Below are 17898 nucleotides of genomic sequence, written 5' to 3' on the forward strand. Positions count from 1 at the left end.
CCTGTTCTCCCTCAGTTCTTTTTTTTTTTTTTTTTTTTTTTTTTTTTTTGAGACAGCATCTCACTGTGTCACCCAGGCTGGAGTGCAGTGGTGTAATGTTAGCTCACTGCAACCTCTGCCTCCCATGTGCAAGCGATTCTCCTGCTTCAGCCTCCCAAGTAGCTGGGATTACAGGCACACTCCACCATGCCCAGCTAATTTTTTTGTATTTTTAGTAGAGACAGGGTTTCGCCATGTTGGTCATGCTGGTCTCGAACTCCTGACCTCGGGTGATCTGCTCACCTCGGCCTCCCGAAGTGCTGGGAGCACAGGCATGAGCCACCATGCCCTGCCTCTGTCAGTTCTTATCTAGACCATTCAATAGTCTGGTCACCGGCCTTCCTTCTCAAGTTCTGTCTTTATTGCTCTCTGGCTTTGTGACCTTGTAGTTTCAACATCTGCAGAATTAGAGTAATAATACAGCTTACCTAATAAGATTACTGTGAGTTTTCAGTAAGTTAATATAGGTAAAGCACTTCAAATGGTGGATAGCATGTCACAGCTGTCATAATCACCTGTCATTACTGCTGTCTTCAATATCCTAGTGCATGGCTGTTAGCCTTAAGATAACCTCATAGGCCAGAATGACTGCTAGAGCTCTAGTCATCACATTCACCTTCCTGGCAGTAGGATGGAGGGAGTCCTTTTAAAGACACTATCTGGAAAAGCCACATTGTGCATACCTCATTGGCCATGACTGAACCCATTTAACTGCTTTTATCTTTAATAGAGTCATTTAGCTAAGCTTGGCTAAAATTAGGGTTTCTGGTACTGAAAAAGAAAAGCAGCATGGCAATAACTTTGCTACCAATTGCAGGTATGTGGTACTATGAAGGCCTGCGAAAAGAGCATATGACAAGAGAGGGTAAACAAGTCTTCTTTGAGACACAGACAACTGACCAGAGAAATAGGTGTTTGCCAGGCAAGTGGAGAGGGGTCTTAGGAAGAGCTCCGGGATGAGAGGACAGAACAAGTGTCTGTGACCAGAGAGAGCACGGACAGTCTTCATGTTGCACCATCCACCTGATACACCACATATTGAAAACCATGGTGGCTGGGTTCTCTGTCCTCCATCCAGACTCTTCCATAAGGAGTCGTGCCAGGATTTCTCATCCCTGCTTTCTCTTCTGGGTGATGCCCAGATGGAATGGCCCATGAGGTCCCCAAGTCCTTCGGGGGTGTAGGTTTGTGCTGCTATTGTGTGGTCGTGTGAGAAGTAGCACTGGTTGGAGCAGACGTGGGTCCACACAGAGCCTTGTCCTTGACTTTCAACAGGAACATTTCCTGACTGGGTGACCTTGGTGAGATATTTAACCATTCTAAATATTGTCTGTTTCCTCACCTATAAACTGAGAAGATACTAACATCTAATCCAGAGATTCACTACAAAAAGCAAAAGAGCTAAAACTGATCAAGCATTTAGCCAGGTCCCTGGTTTAAGGAAAAAGTCCAGTCAACAGTGACTATTTATGTTATTGCTGTCACCTTTATCTTCATCATTTCCTCTCCTTCATCCCCTTCTGAATACACATTCTCCATGTTTGAATGTGAAGTGTCACCTGAAATGTATCATGCACCCACCTTTTTCTCAGGAGTGTGTAAACCCACAGCACACCACAACTTTTTTCTTTACCCTTCTTTTGGAAAAATGACTTGAGGATGTATTCAGTTATACAGAGAATCCTACAGTCTGCGGTGTGGGCCAGGAAGGAACCCAATGCTGCCTGTCCAGACCCCTCATGGAGTAAATGAGGAAATAGACCCAGCAAGGCAGAGCCTGGTTGGCAATGCCTGACAAGGTGGCTTTGAAGAAGAAAACATCTCCCCGGTGTGTTGAGGAAGAGATGTGACCTCATCTGGAGCCTCATGATGATGAGAAGTGCCCTGGCTGGTTTTATGCATATCCAGGGGTCACTGAGACATCACTCATAGACAGACATCTATACCAGGCATGTGGGAATGTGAGTTTCAAATCTATTCCTCTAGCAGATATATTTTTCTCTTGAAGGCCATCAGCTTGGGTGATTAACATGGTGGTGGGGGGTGTTGATTCAAGGATTCAAGGCAGTTACCCCGATTATCTTTCCCTGGCATCATCTCTGGGCATATCCTAGTAATAAGGTAGCTTATTTAACAAGGGAAGTACCAGTCACAGGTTAGAGGACTTCACACATACATATGGGGAAGATGTCTTCTCTGCCCTCATGGAGTTTGTGACCTAGCAGGATAGAAAGGCATTACTTGAAAAAATTGCGTAGTCACTAGAGTTGTGCTCAGAACTATAGAAAAAAAGCGCAGGGAAATGTTTTGCCATTTCTTATTTATAACAAATGCTGCTATTTGGTTATAATATTCTTTTTTTTTTTTTGAGACAGGATCTCACTCTGTCGCCCAGGCTGGAGTGCAGTGGCATTATCAGGGCTCACAGCAGCCTCAACCTCCTGGGCTCAGGTGATTCTCCCCACCTCAGCCTCCCGAGTAGCTGGGACTACAGGCATGTGCCACCATTCCCAGCTAATTTTTTTGTATTTTTTGTAGAGATGGAGTTTCACTATGTTGCCCAGGCTGGTCTCAAACTCCTGGACTCAAGCAATCTGCCCAACTTGACTTCCCAAAGTTCTGGGATTACAGGTGTGAACCACCGCACCTGGCTGGTTATAAAATTCTTTCCAGTGAAACTCAGCCATGACTTCAGAATCCTTCTCAACATAGCCCTTCATCCTGCCATTGCTAATTAGTCAGAGCTGGGTCTCAAGGTAAAACCTAGCGGCCATCCAAGACCTGGCCTTTCCCCAGCCCTCTCTCTATCATTCCACTTTACAGACAAGCACACTGGCCAGAGGCTGGAAGGCATATGCCTCAAGACTTGAGCCAAAGGCCAAAGCAGAGCAGGTATCTGGCTGGTCTGGCCCCTAGGGCAGGGCCCTGCATGCAAGTCATGAATGCTGGGTGACAATGTGTTGGGGAGCCAGCTCCCAGCAGCAGCATCTGTGGCCACATAGGATCTGATCTAAATGTGTGCTATTCTACCCTGAGACTCCTTCAGAGAGGTCCAGCCTGGTGAGGGCATCACAAGCTGTAATTTACATTATTTAAAAGCTCCAGTAGGAAAGTTGCTCTTTGTTCTCGTAAGTTATTTCTTGAGGAAAATATATGTTTTGCGGGGAGGATGAGGGCAGTCTTAAACTGAGGACATCACCACAAAGGCCTGGTCTGTCATTTTCCTTCCCAGGATTTCTTCCCATTTGCTTAAATGGATGAGTCAAAAAGAGGTGTTTCCTGCTCAACAAAGATAAAATAGAGAGAGAAAGGACAGCTCTTCTGTCAGAGAGGCCTGCAAAGTCCAGCAGTTTGTGCAGGGCTTCACTTCGGTATTTATTTTGCAGTCCATCAAACATTTGTCATACTCATGGCCCCTTGCTTTCACAGGACATAGCTGTGATTCGACACAAACGCTTTCCTAAGAAAATATACATTTTTCATTCCACAATGTTCATGTATCCAAGGTTTCTTTCCTGTTGTGTGAAAAGATGTTTAATATTTGAGAAGCTTTTTTAAAAGTGATTCCTCATTTTAAACTCAGTTTCTCATCTCGTGATCTATTTTTTCCGGAACTCTTGAAAAGCACTGGAGGAGCTTATGAGCTTCCTTTCTGAATAGTTCCAGCCATAACTAGGAGGAACAAATCAGGAAAACATCCTCGTATTTCCGTCTTCTTAAATTGGGAGACCCGTATAAGATAAAAGTGTTGGAAATTGAGTGTTGGAGAAGTTGGAGTCTGCTTTTCATAGACATTCTCAATACCATTTTGGAGACATCTCTGAGATCCAAAACATCTTGTTTGTTCGGTTCTACTCTTTGTGGGCTCCATCCACAGGGGCAGGGGTTTAGGGCAAGTTTAAGAGATCCCTGGTCTTCTTTTATCAGAAGAGAAAGCATTCTTCCCAGAGTAAAAAGAATGGGAAAGTCTGATGATTCAAGTGGAGACCTTAAGATGTCTGATTTAGTTGCTTTGGATTTTCTAGCACTTCTGATGTCATAAGCTCTAGAGAGACAGAGAGCAAGTCTACTGTCACAATTCCCAAGTGTTTGGGGTCTTTATTTATGTGTGAATTGAGTTGAATTAGTATGTTCTAAAGTCAGGCAGCACAGTCCTATGATTGTTTATCTATGGGACATTGTATAATTACTTAACCTTTAAGTTCCATTTTAGTTTTTCTCTGTAAAATAGGGATACCTAGCATTGGGTTGCTGTGATTTAATGGGATAATGCAAAGACGTAATACAGTGCCTGGTGACAAGTTCACACTCGATAAATGTTAGTCCCTATGTTGAGAAGTAAATCTTCGTAATGATGTAATTCTTAGATTGGGTATTTAATACACGGATCATGTTAATTCCATTCCAGATTAGAAAGATGCTTTCAAAAACACTGCATACTATAATGGCAGTCATAATACTGTGGAATTAAACCATAGCCCAATACTCTCAACACAGAAATATAGACAAATATGTCTCGTAAATGTTGATCTTTTTCCACATACCTATTAATTTCAGTTTCTCGCCTGTGCCATTGGGAAAGCTGTTATGTCTTATTTTATGGATTGACTGACTGCCTTTTCCTTGTTCTTAGAACATCAGCTTTACTTTAAATGCACAAATCCTGGTGCATACTTCCTTAACCACCAATAAAGGGAACAGTTAATGTGCTACAAAGCAAGAAAAATTGACTTTAAAAACAAGCATTTTTCTAACAGTCTTACCTTTATATACAGCAGGGTTTCTCAACTTTGGCACTATGGATATATGGGCTGGGCAGTTTGTTTTTGTGGGGGACTGTCCTGTGCATTGTAAGATGTACCACAGTGTCCCTTGGCCTCTACCCTCTAGAGGCCAACAGCTCTCGCTCCCTTCCCTTTCACCCCCTAGTTTTGACAACCCCCAATGTCTCCAGATGGCCCTCATCCAGTTGAAAACTGCTGGTCAAAGGAAGAAGGAACTGGGTCATGGAATTGTGCCCTTCGGATCACTGGGCAGAAGAGCCTCGGTTCCAGCTTTATAGGAGTTTACCAACTGCTTTGGATGTGGTGATTCCCAAAACACATGCTGGAAAGCTTGTAGATTATCTGTTGATACCACAAATTCAGAAAGCAGGTCAAATAATCAGCACTGTAGCTTTGTTTTGAAAAATAACTTGCTTTACTTCTTTTTCACTTGTCTCCCCATTTTGGTTTCTCCATTTGCAAATGGCAAGAAAATGAAGCTTTACCATTAATCTTAATTACTTATGTAATGATCAACTTTTTTCTTTTTTGTTTTGTTTTGTTTTCCCCCTTCAGCTCCCTCAGGCACAAAAGGTAAATTCTCTTCTGTCACATTCCAGTCACCCCCAGAACTCACGAGTCATGCATGCCTCCATGGTGTTGTACATTTGACACTGTTCATGACCAGTGAAATGGTTTTTTTCCACAGCTGCAGAAACCTGAAGTTGGGCAGGAACAGAGAGGCCAGCAGACTCAGTTGTCCACTGCTCCTTTGCTGAGTTAGTCCCTCCAAAGGACCCTATAGTGGCCAGTGATTGGGAGGTGAATCTGTGCCCAACTGTTTCTCTAAGAATTATCAAATAATAGGTCAAGAATAAGTTTGACACATTCCTTCCAACGTAGCATTCCAGGCCTTCTCTGAGGTAATTTTTAGGGAGACAAATAATGTGAATAATTAGTAAGGCGTGGTAACCAAGTTTAAATTTGGGGCTCCTAAGCCAAATCGCTGAAAACTTATTGGATTTTATTAATTGTAAAAATCAGCAGCTCCTTTGCTGGCTTCATCATCCCAGAGACCATTAGAGCAGATTTCTTGCCAATGGCCAGACCCTTTCACTGGTCCCCATTGTCTGAGATGATCTAGTTCCACCATCTAGAATATTCTCTGTCCAGAAAGACTCCATGTGGTTGCAGTGATGGCTTTGCTGTGTCACCCTCATAGCATGTCGTCGTATCCTAAGGACATTTATGGCAGAAAATATGTCACTCAGTGCCTGCTGCATTGTTCTTGTGTGTTTCACAAACATAAGCAAGACTTCTGGAAGACACAGCAATTTCTTGGGGCCAGATGTTGTGTTTCAAGAGTCAAGGTAGGGCACCACCCTGAAATTTAAACAGCGTCTCCTAAGCTCTCCAGTTTAGAGCAGAGGTGATTTGGTTCCTTCTCATTGAGAGAGAGCACAACTGCTCTACTAAAGACAGTCTGTTCAGACCATATGGACAACCAGAGGCCTAGAAATCATTACACAATTACTCAAATATATTTGAGGTATTTAAACAAGGCAAGGCATGCTAGTGTGTGACTTGGCTTGTGGTAATGTTTGATTACACTTCAATGCCATCACAAAAGGACGGAACACTTCATTAAAAGTTAAAGTATTCAAGGCTCACAACAGCTTCCAGGGTAAATAAATGGTCAGAATTCCAGATTGTTTGGAAGGCTCAATGTCTTTGATAGGACATGCTTTCTTAATTACCTACATTTGAATTTTTTTGATAGAGAGACTTCACAAATTCTCTGCCTAAAAATGGACCAGCTTCCACTTCTTGACATTTATTCATCAAATTTCCACTGATCCATATACAAAGTATTCCTGTTATAGAAAATAATTCATGAATTGGAGGTGCCATCAGCCATAGAATTTTGTTTTATTTTATTTTTTGAGACAGAGTCTCACTATGTCACCCAGGCTGGAGTGCAACAATCTCGGCTCACTGCAATCTCCACCTCCCGGGTTTAATCGATTCTGCTGCCTCAGCCTCCTGAATAGCTGGGACTACAGACATGTGCCACCGCACCTGGCTTATTTTTGTATTTTTAGTAGAGACAGGGTTTTGCCATGTTGGCCAGGCTGATCTTGAATTCCTGACCTCAGGTGATCTGCCTGCCTCGGCCTCAAAATGCTGGGATTACAGACGTGAGCCACTGCGCCCAGCCAGCCATAGAATTGTAAAACAAAGTTCAAAACAAAGCAACACAGAATACAGAAGAACAAATGTTGCTGGGCTATATAATACTTCAGTAGCACTTACTTCATTGCATTCACTTCTTCTGTCACCATATATTGACTCACATCACATGCCCTGCAAAGTGTAGCATATTATTGTGGTCATATAAAAGTCAAGGAAGGTACCTCAGCTGGCTTCCTAATTTTTTTCCCCTGTCTCCGAATGATGTCAGACATCCCAAGGGACTTGTTCTATAGCCCTATGTGAAAAGGAATAGCTTTGCCTTCTGTTCCTATCATGATAGAAATTGTCTTTTTTCTGTTAAAATAGAGAAAGGCACTTACCTTACAAAATACTAAGAGATGTATGCGACATGGTTTCAGAACATTTTGGGGGTAGTTTGCGGGAAATTCAGCTCTTTGAAGAAGGAGTTTGAACATAAACCTCAGGTATCTAGGCTGGAGGGTAAGAGGAGTTGAGGGAGATGTGCACCATAGATTGAAGGCATCCTCCCAAAGGCTGCAAGTCTCCACCTGGTAATGTATTAGCATCCCTGCCCCCAACTCCCCTTCCCATCCCTTCCCCAGTATTACCTCAGTGACACTTGCAGAGGCCTTTGCCGGAAGAATGAGGTTCTTGCAAGTGTCAGCTTTCCTTAGATTTACTGTCTTGCTGCTTGACCAGCAAAGGAATGTGGTGGTTCCATTTTGGCCTTCATCCATTTGTTACCATGGCTAAGTTACTTAACCTCTGTAAGCCTACATGTTTTTATTTCCTTAAGGAGAATGATAAACTAACTTTCCACTTTCGTTTTGAAAGTTACTTCTCTTGCCTGTTCCTCGCACAGAGCCTGGCATATGGTAGACCCTCAAAATATAGAGTTCTTATTACCACTTGGCTTGACTTGACCCCTGGTGCTTCATAGCACATCAAGAGAGCAGTCGTATCTGAGGGGTGGTCTGGGACCTCTGCCCAGTGTTTTGTGATTCTGACTCAAGCCTAATGAATAACTGGGAGAGGGCAAAAGAGCCCAGCAGGTATGGGTGCTCCCCCCATTTCATTAGAAACTCTGTGGTTGGGCCAGGCATGGTGGCTCACGCCTGTAATCCTAGCGCTTTGGGAGGCCGAGGCAGGTGGTTCACGAGGTCAGGAGATCGAGACCATCCTGGCCAACATGGTGAGACCACGTCTCTTCTAAAAATACAAAAATTAGCCGGGCGTGGTGGCACACACCTGTAGTCCCAGCTAATCCAGAGGCTGAGGCAGGAGAATTGCTTGAACCTGGGAGGTGGAGGTTGCAGTGAGCCGAGATCACACTACTGCACTCCAGCCTGGTGACAGGGTGAGACTCCACCTCAAAAAACACACACACACAAAAAAAACCTGTGTGCTTGAACTGACTGCACCTTCTTCATGTAGTCAGAAAGAAATGGAGATTGGTCTTGAAACCCCAACAAAGCAAAAGTTTGTCGGGAGAATTGTTTTGAGAGGTTTCTTCCTAATGCCTTTGACATTACCCATAGATTTCACTCATCTGTGGCCATGATTCTAATGAGCTCTTTCCAAACCCCTGAGTTTGTTGTTCCAGGGGTGAAAGAGAGGCACCCCCAGCCACTACAGCTTTGGCCTACTTTTCACATGAGGTCATGAGCGCATACATTGTACCATATGGTGTCTGCATTTGCGCTGTGTTTTTGTTGGACTCTGCCTTTGTATCATCTGCAACTATTTTCTCTATAAATATTTTAAATAGTTACGTCTCTGTAAACATACTTATTTTAATCTCTTGGCTGATCTGCAACTAAAAATGTCCCATTTGGGTGTCCCTCTTATGTGTAGCAGCCGTTAATGACTGTTGTCTGTAAGTTATGGTTTTCATGATTCTAATATTTTGAGGGTCTTCCAAAACTTCTATTCCTTTATGACAATGTTTTAGAACAACAGTTTGAAAAAAATATTATTTTTTCTATGGTTCTTAAGCATCTCCAAGATAATTCCTAGACTCTATAAATTTCAAGCCTTGATATAAAATTGGAGTGGCACTAACTGGTGATGAACCTGATAAATATTAAATATTCTTAGCAAATATGGAGGTAGCGTCCTGAGGTTTTGGCTAAAAAATATGTAGCAATGCAGATGCAGCACTTTCAAGGCGTCACAAATTCATTCTTCTGGTTGGAAATTGGACCAGTTTCTTGGGTGGATTGATTGTCCCTGAATTCAACAATGAAGAGAGGTCTATGTGTAAGAAAGGTCTGCTTTTTAAAAATTCTTCTTTACTTCTACAAAAGTGTCCGAGAGATCTGATTTTATGATAATAACATAGCAGAATTACCCAAAGCCATTTACAAATGTATGTTCAATAGTAATACTATTGAACAAAATAGTCCCTTTTTCTAGCTGCATTTTTCTTCACGTAGATTCTGTCTATAGGAGCTAAACATCAGTTATTCACTGCAGGATTAATTTAATCAATGTAGGTTTAATCAACGTAGAGTGGGCCCGAATGTTTAAAGTCAAAAATACTCTTCAGGGAATTCCAAACGTGGCTATTTATGTGGATGAACGTGTCCAGACCCTGGTACCCTTTCCCTTCATTTTCTGCTACATCCACACAACTTTGGAATTTGCAAAAGAACATTTCTTAAAGGTTTCCTAGGTGCTCTATGTCTTTCCTGACACCGTATTAGTTAATATCAACCTGAGAATTCTGAGTAGGCATAAGCATTTTTCACAAAACCATAGTTAAAGCAAACCACATCTCTAATCCTGTTTGGAACAGCAATTGATGCATTCAGGGCTGCGCAGTATGGCAAAATGATCCCTGTTTAATAGCCCGACTGCGTGTTTTGTTTCCTGTTAGGAATAGCTTAACTTGCCTCCTTGAACAAACACAGCAGGGTTCAAGATCTGTTGTTCTATGCCTGCTGTGATTTTCTGTGCTGCTTAACTTGTATGAGGACTCAGGAGTGCATAAATTAGCTTCTTAAATGGAGGTCGATTTTTGGTCTCTCTTTCAGAATGGAACTGTTTTATTAATTTCTCCCCGAGTGCAAATGGCATCCTGAATCTATTTGCATTTTCTTTGTTTCCTTGTTTATATTATATTTTGGAGGAATAAATGGAAGCCTTCGTTTTTCTAGAGTCTTTCTTTCTTTCTTTCTTTCTTTCTTTCTTTCTTTCTTTCTTTCCTTCTTTCTTTCCTCTCTCTCTCTCTCTCTTTCTCTCTCTCTCTTTCTCATTCCTTAGGTACAAATTTGTACAAGTAGAATTTGGCCTAGCTCTTATCTCAGGGTAATCAGATTTCAGCAATTGCGAGGCATCATTTATCATTCTTTGCCTCATTTAACTTCTGTACTTCGAACAGTTGAATTAACTGTCAATGAAAATCAAAAATTGAAAGTTTGCAAAGCTGCTGTTTTTGTAGAACTGCAGGTCTAGTGATTTCAGTGTTAAATTACAGTTATATAACCATCTAAACTGATGCAAATGAAGTGCAAAACTGAGAACTGATAACTATTTACATTTGGTTCTGGTTTATGACTCATTTGCTTTTACCTGTACTTTGCTTTGCATGTAAACTATTACTTCTTGTTTTGAAAACCCTATTTTTCTCCTTATCATTTACTATTTTATAGTAACATGTAAGGTACTTTTTATATGCATTCCCAAGCCGGGGGTGTTAAGATTGATATACTCACAGTCTGAAAAATGATAGCAGCACAGTGGACTACAGTTTAAATTATTGAATCTATTTTATGAATAAGGCTATGGTGCTAGAAACCAGAGAGCAAGTCTAGTCACTTAAGCTTTTCCCGTAGCCAGCGTGAGAGGCTCTGTGGAAATCTGAGTGATGGCATATTGCCCAACCCTAACAATGGTTATATAACTAAGTATTTTGTTCTCTGCCATAGTTCTGTATGAGTGTGTCTGTGGCAGCCCAGACAGGCTGCTCTGCTGCTGAGGAAGGAGGTGAACTTTGCAAGTGTACCCATGTGAGTCTTGGCTGACCCCTTTTCCATGGCCCTATCCAACTTTGCACTTGAGGCCTGAAATAAATGAATGCAAGACCCTCAGATTCAAAGTGCATGGCTTCCTACTGGCAGGATAGCCAGCAGGACAGCATATAGGCACTCCAGCTGAAGCTACTTATGGGTTCCTGGGGGTCATGGAGCTCTGTTTGGAAGCAAGATGCTATTTGCATTTCTTTTTTATTTTCTTTCTTTCTTTCTTTTTTAAATTTGAGAAAGAGATTAGCTCATGTTGCCTGCGCTGGAGTGCAATTGCGTGATCTCGGCTCACTGCAACCTCTGCCTCCTGGGTTCAAGCGATTCTCTTGCCTCAACCTCCCGAGTAGCTGGGATTACAGGCACCTGCCACCACACCCAGCTAATTTTTGTATTTTTAGTAGAGACAGAGTTTCACCATGTTGGCCAGGCTGGTCTTGAACTCCTAACCTCAGGTGATCCACCTGCCCCAGCCTCCCAAAGTGCTGGGATTCCAGGTATGAGCTACCATGCCCAGCCTGCTATTTGCATTTCTTATTGAAAGGAAATAATCTCTTCATATCAAACAACCTCATAGTGTGTGTCTACTTGTGTGTAAGGGGAAAAATCAGGGTTTACTCCATTTTCAGATTTATTTGAACATTTGACATGTTCATGTACTATTTTTATGCTTTATATACTATTTTTCCTGATTATTCAGGAAAAAAACAAAGTAAAAACACAATATTACATTTTATTATTAACTTTTTTAAAAGTTTTTTTTTAGCTTTTACACTTTCATGCATGAAAATTGATAAAAGCCTTCAATAAAACATACCACTACATACCAGTAACTTTCACACTTTCAGCCTTTGACTCAACAACCCTCTTTTGCAGAATCTAGCCTAAATTGGTCAGTGACTTGCAATTTTATTCATAATGAGGAAAAGAAGAGCCAAAATACCTGAAATGAGAAAGTGGTTGAAAAAGTCACTGAACTTCCAAAAAACAGAATATTAAGAAGCCATAAACAAAACCATAGTTCAAAAGGATATTTAATAATGTAAGAAAATACATCATTTTAAAATTAGAGTGTAACATTTTATGTACATTATGCTCCTGTTGTGTGTGTGTGCGTGTGTGTACAAACAGATGTACAAAACTGTATTGGAAAGAAATGCATAGACATATTTAATAGTGGCTATTTCCTGTTGGTAGGAGAACAAATATGTATTTTGTTTTCTTAATACATTTTTGCATATTTCAAATTCTGTATTATGAGCATACATTATTTTTATAAGTAAATGATTATATTTGTAGTAATGAACTAATTGTTTTACTCATAAATACACTAAATGAAATAGACTACCAAGAGTTAACCTAACAATAGTCTGCTAAGCCCAACTCTCCCAAGAAATAAACAAATGAAAAAGTGGGAAACCCAAACTCTGTTGCAAAAATACACATGCATAACATGCATTGATTCTTGGTACAGACAGCTATAATCAGAAGGACAAAGGTTTATAAACAGTGGGTTGTCTTACGTGGGACAAGTCTGAAAGTACCTTAGCTTATCAGTAATCCTTATTTTCTACCAAAGGCGATCTACCAATCTTTAATCAAAGACTCAGTCCATGTCAGATGCTTAGAGCGACATTGATCTGAGCATGGGAAATCCACAAAAAATGGTAGGTGTGTGGTTACACCGTGGAGGTCACCCACCCAACATGAGCCTCAGTCAGTAGGTGTTCCCTGTCCTCCTCACATCTCTGGTTGGGGGAAGGGCTACCTTGGCTTAAAAATGGGAAAAATGAAGCGGGGTGAGAATGACATCTGCCCAACTTGCTATTTGGAGAGTGTTGTACCAAGTTGTGTAACCTCTGGTATTGCATTCATCATTGCAGAAGGGACGCATTCCACTCCTACAGGTGAGGCAAAGGAGCCCATCGCTCTTAAGACTAACTTGAGTCAGCTGGATATGGAGTGGAGGCCCCACCTGCCAGTTCTCACTGGTAACCTTGGACCCAGGATATGGACCCAGGATACATCGTCCTGAGCCTCGGTTTTTCTTGTTTTAATGGGGTACAGACACGTCCCTTATGGGATTTTCCTGAGAGTACAGGAGCAGCACCTGCTCAGGGCCCATCCACGCCACATGCTCAATGAGGGGTAGTGTTGGCCATGGCAGGGACAGTAATATTATTAATAATGCTAGCAGCATTATACCTTGTTTAATACAGACACATTTAATAAAGTTAAAGCAGAAATGGTTTCTTTAAAAAATAGGCAAAAAGAACTTGGTGTTTATTAAGCTGAAAACCAAAAATTGATTTTACAGTTCCTTACATCTCAGTGCTTTCTAGTTTCAGACTTAATTCTTAGTGTCTTAGAAATCCAGTGTCTTCTTTCAAAAATTCTCATTTATTTAAATATGTGACTGTTTTCTATTTATTTAAATCAAGCACAGTTATAAAATATGACTCTTTTAAGGTGCTAAAACAATACAAACTGTACTCACAACATTGCTGCAATGAAACTGCCTTTTCTTTTGAATGTTAAGGAAACATCTGAGTAAAAACAATGAAATTTTTAAAGTTGTTTTCATCTCAGTTGTTCTTACATCCCCGAAGATATAAAAACACCCTTCTTCCTTCTACACAGAAGGGAAGGTAGAGGATCGAGGAAAGTTATTTCACAAAGCCCTCTGAATTGGGATACCATGATATTAATGTCAGTATCACCAATATTTAGCCTGGGTGGTCTTGAAGGGGACATCACAGGACACTCAATGTTCTGTTTCCTTGCTTATAGATACAGTTCTGTAGGTCATTTTTATTGACACAAAGTTGATCTTGAACTCAATGAGTTGGGTTTTCATTTTGGGATCTCTTCCGTATTTCTTGGTAGATTTAGAACACCTGTATCCATCACTTGACACACTGGATGTTTCCTGAAATCAACAATGTATGAATCTACACTTTATGGCCGAGGCCTTGGAAGAGGCCAGCTAAAGAACAAGTTAAAGGACAACTGCCAGTATCTTAAAGAGATAAATAATTAAACAACCCAGGAAATAAACATATTTTATTTTCGAATTGCATTAGAGAAAGATGACACAAGAACACCATTTTAACACTGAGGTAAATCAGATTCAATACAATTTAGTTACTAATTTGAAAACCAAATCTATGTAAAATATAATAAATGAAGTCTATATCAAATCAATGTGAAATCATCATCAGTGATTTTAATCTGACTTTATTCTCATAGGAAGGGATTTCCTGTGTGGAAGATATACTAGATTAATATGATGAGTTACTCAAGAGAAAACACACATACCATATGTGCATATGCATAGCTTTTCTTTACTTTTTGGCAAAATTTTTTTGATACAATACAAATCGAATTTTCTGACAAAATTTGTCTACCTGTATTGTTTGTGCACATTAAAACTAAAAAATTAATTATTTTAATGAAGCAACTGCCTTTTGGTTTTTCTTAGTAAATTGAGCCACATATTTAATGGTCTGGTCATGTTCAGCTGCCTGATGCTTTTTCCAGTCATGTTACTCACTGGTCACATCCCCAATTAATGGATATATATCCATTACAAACCCAAATGTAGCCCACTTCCATGAGAACTGAAGGAATGGCTCTGGATGCGCTGCCAGACATCTCATGCCAAAGGATTCAACTGAAATGACCCTCTGGGGTAAACTGGAGCAGTTGTGCAATCCTGTACATCAGTGCTACCAAGAAGTTCAAAAACAAAATGTTAGATGTTTATCCCTTCAAATTAACTGGAAGGATTTTGGAAAACCCAACCAAGTTTCATGAAGTAGAAAATGTCAAGCAAAGACTAATGCCGTGGTATGGATTTTCTTTTTCCAGAAATGACTCACGAAATTGAACCACTTGCTGAATCATGAGCCCTGTGTGCTTGGATGGGACCCATCCATATTTGCCCAGGCCTGGAACACATTAGATGATTTACAGGCTGGGTACTTCTGAAGCATCTGTCCCTTCTTCCCAGACTCCCTTCCTCTATAACAACTTCCTTCCCAGTGTGCATCCTTCCTAATCTCCTTTAATATTTATGATCATAATTAATTATAATTAACCACTCCCCACCCCCACCAACTGCTTTCATATTATTTAACTGTTAAGACCAAGATATTTGATCATGGGATAAAGGAAACATGTCTTCCTATTTTATTTATGCAATTCAGGAGATAGATGAAGTTCAAATCTTTGGATTTCAAAGAAGCATAAGAATTTCTCTGGCCTAGTCTGGAATGGTCTTTATGAGATTAATTGCACTTGTCAGATGTCCCAGGCACTGTGCTGGGCACTTTATGTCTATAATTCATTTAATGCCTCCAAGAACTCTAAGGACTTTTCCTATTTGAAGGATGATTTGCTTGATTGCAACCTCCTTTGCTACACTTCAAACTCCTGAGGGCCAAACATGGCATTTGTCTTTGCACCCCAAAACAAGAGTCTGAGGGTGGAGTGGTTACTACACAGGCTCTGGCATCAGGTAGACCAAGACTCAGATCTCTACTCTGCTGTTTTCTGTACCTGAAGCAAGGTACTTTGCCTTTTTAACTCCTTCACTTGTGAAATGAGCGTAGGCACTTGCAAGGTCTTTGTCAGGGTTCAATTTAAGGCTACGTAGATGCAAAACATTCACAGCAATGTTTGGTAACAAGTACAAATGATATTTGGCAATGGATATGGAAAGGTAGGCGTGTGGATGGATAGACAGAAGGAAGGATGGAAAGATAGATCAATAAAAATGACTCAGCAAGTTTGAGTAACCTTCTCCAGCATGTTAATGCAGGTCTGTTTGCTTCCGTTTGCTTGTTACTTTTTGTCTTCTCCGTGCTGCTAAGCACATTGCAGTGTTCAACTAAGCTGTGTTTTTTTTAAGTCCTTTTCTTTTATCACTGTGACATCAGCTGGACGTTGTGCACCAGCTTCTCAGCACTTCCTTACAGTCTCAGTCCAACCACACTGATACAGGCAAAATACACAAAGATATTCAGTGAAGGAGCCGTGAGCAAGGACAGACTGTATAATGTGAAAGAGGGAGCACTAGCCCCAGCGTCTTGCCTGAATTCTGGTACTAATTTTCTCTGCCTTCTTTACTCCCTGGGCCTCATTTGTGAAATAAATTAAAGGATAGTGTTGGAATAAATTCATTTAAGGACCATTTGCTGGGCATGTCTTGTGTACCAGGCTCTGTGCTAAATGCCATGGATGAAAAGAGGAATCTTTCCCAGCTTCTGCCCTTGGAGTTCACAGGCTTTACACAATTCCCAGCATTTCTTCCAGCCACAGTGTTCAGTGACTTTGCTTCATTAACAGTTTGCACAAATTTTGGTCCTAGATGGTATCTTTGGTTGTAGAATAAATATGATTATCTTTGTAGTGAAGTTTGAGAACATCTGGTTCTCATTTCCACTTAGTTAGGGAAGGTTTTATGGAGGAAGCAGCATTTCAGGGGGTCTTTAAACAAGGAGAAGGTTTTGTCCCAGGGCCCCAAAGCTCTGACAGTTGCCTGTGTTTTCAGGGCATCTATTTGGAGGTGTCTAAACCACGTTTGTGAAAATATGAACATTTGGCCACCATGGGGGGTCAATTATGTATCATGGCTCATCATAAATATTGACCAAAATCCAATGCCTCATGATAATTTTCATTGTCATTAGTCCTGGGCATTCTTGAAATAAGCAGGTTATACCCAAATAAACCAACAAAGCGCTTTCCAAGGCAGCTTTCAGATATGTTAATCAGTGATATTCTCATGACCATGGCTTTATTTATATATGTTCATGGTCAAAGGCAGTATCCTCCCTCTATCTAGAAGTTTACTCATAAAACATATTCCTTTCTTAATAACATATCCTAGAATCACTGGAACAAAAGGACAGAATATCAAAATGTTCCCGAATAATAACAATTTTATTAGAAGAGGACTGTTTTTAGATTCTCATATAGATGTTCCAAGATTGTCCAGCATTATATTCACAAAGTTGTCTTCAGTTTGTTAAGAAGAGAAAGAGAACAAACAAATTCAACAATTTAGCTCATACAAGATGCAGTTAAAGTTCAAAGAGGGAAATCTGTTTACTTTTGTATTTAAACAAGTTAAAATGCAGTGAAATCTCATGGAAGAATATGGAATCTCCAGATCTCAAATGCAAGTAATAATGATTCAGTAAGAAGAGGGAAAATGTTTGGCTAAAAGCAAAATATCTTTTTTGTAGCATTCTCAAGATTTAGTGATTACACTTTACCAAGACAATCAAGTGAAAAGCAAGAGGACATGTTACTTGAAAGGTTTACTTATTTCTTATTCTTGTTTCTTATTCTAATTGTAAAGTCTCTCAATTAAAACTGCTCACAATCAGCAAACCTTAAGATTATCACTAAAAGTAGTGGAAATCTAAAGAATATAAGAGCAAAATCCACAGCCAGAGTCAGATGATGTTAACATTAGCCAAGTAGGCAGAATCAATACTGTGGTCCCTTTCCAGGCATGAGATGCAATAGGATCTCCTTGCCCCACGTTTCAGTGGATTTTCACCTGTGTTCTTCCTCCAAAGGGTGTCTGTATCTCTACTGGGGGTGTGTCTCCGGAGAAAACATCCTCCTGAACATGCCTAGCACAGTCTTACTAGATTCTTTCCCTGACATGTCTGCCCAGTGTTGAGGATAAGAGATGTTGTGATGATGGAAGGGGGTGGGAGATTTGGGGGTGGTGCAAGTAGTTGGCCATTGAAAGGTTAGGTACAGAGGACTTTTTTGGCTGGTGGAGGAGGGAAGGGTGCAGAGACTTTGTTTGGGGAAGGTATCTAAATTGCCACATAGTCTGC

At 40.6% G+C, this 17898-nt stretch overlaps 1 protein-coding gene across 3 annotated transcripts in view; it reads left to right on the top strand.

Annotated features, from left to right (window-relative positions):
• The window catches only part of CACNA2D3 (calcium voltage-gated channel auxiliary subunit alpha2delta 3), a 951279-nt gene that overhangs the window by 687724 nt on the left and 245657 nt on the right, over positions 1-17898 (top strand). For 2 of the 3 annotated variants that reach the window (XR_004670571.3, XM_003818723.8), the window contains exon 14: positions 5379-5396. The exons of the other annotated variant lie outside the window; for it this stretch is intronic. Coding sequence is in view for 1 of the 2 variants with exons in the window: in XM_003818723.8 (XP_003818771.6) it covers positions 5379-5396 (18 nt within the window). In the remaining variant the exon portion in view is untranslated. The remainder of the gene's footprint in view (positions 1-5378; positions 5397-17898) is intronic. 3 annotated transcript variants of the gene reach the window in all.

The sequence above is a fragment of the Pan paniscus genome, chromosome 2, assembly GCF_029289425.2.
Source record: "Pan paniscus chromosome 2, NHGRI_mPanPan1-v2.0_pri, whole genome shotgun sequence".
Lineage (NCBI taxonomy): Eukaryota > Metazoa > Chordata > Mammalia > Primates > Hominidae > Pan > Pan paniscus.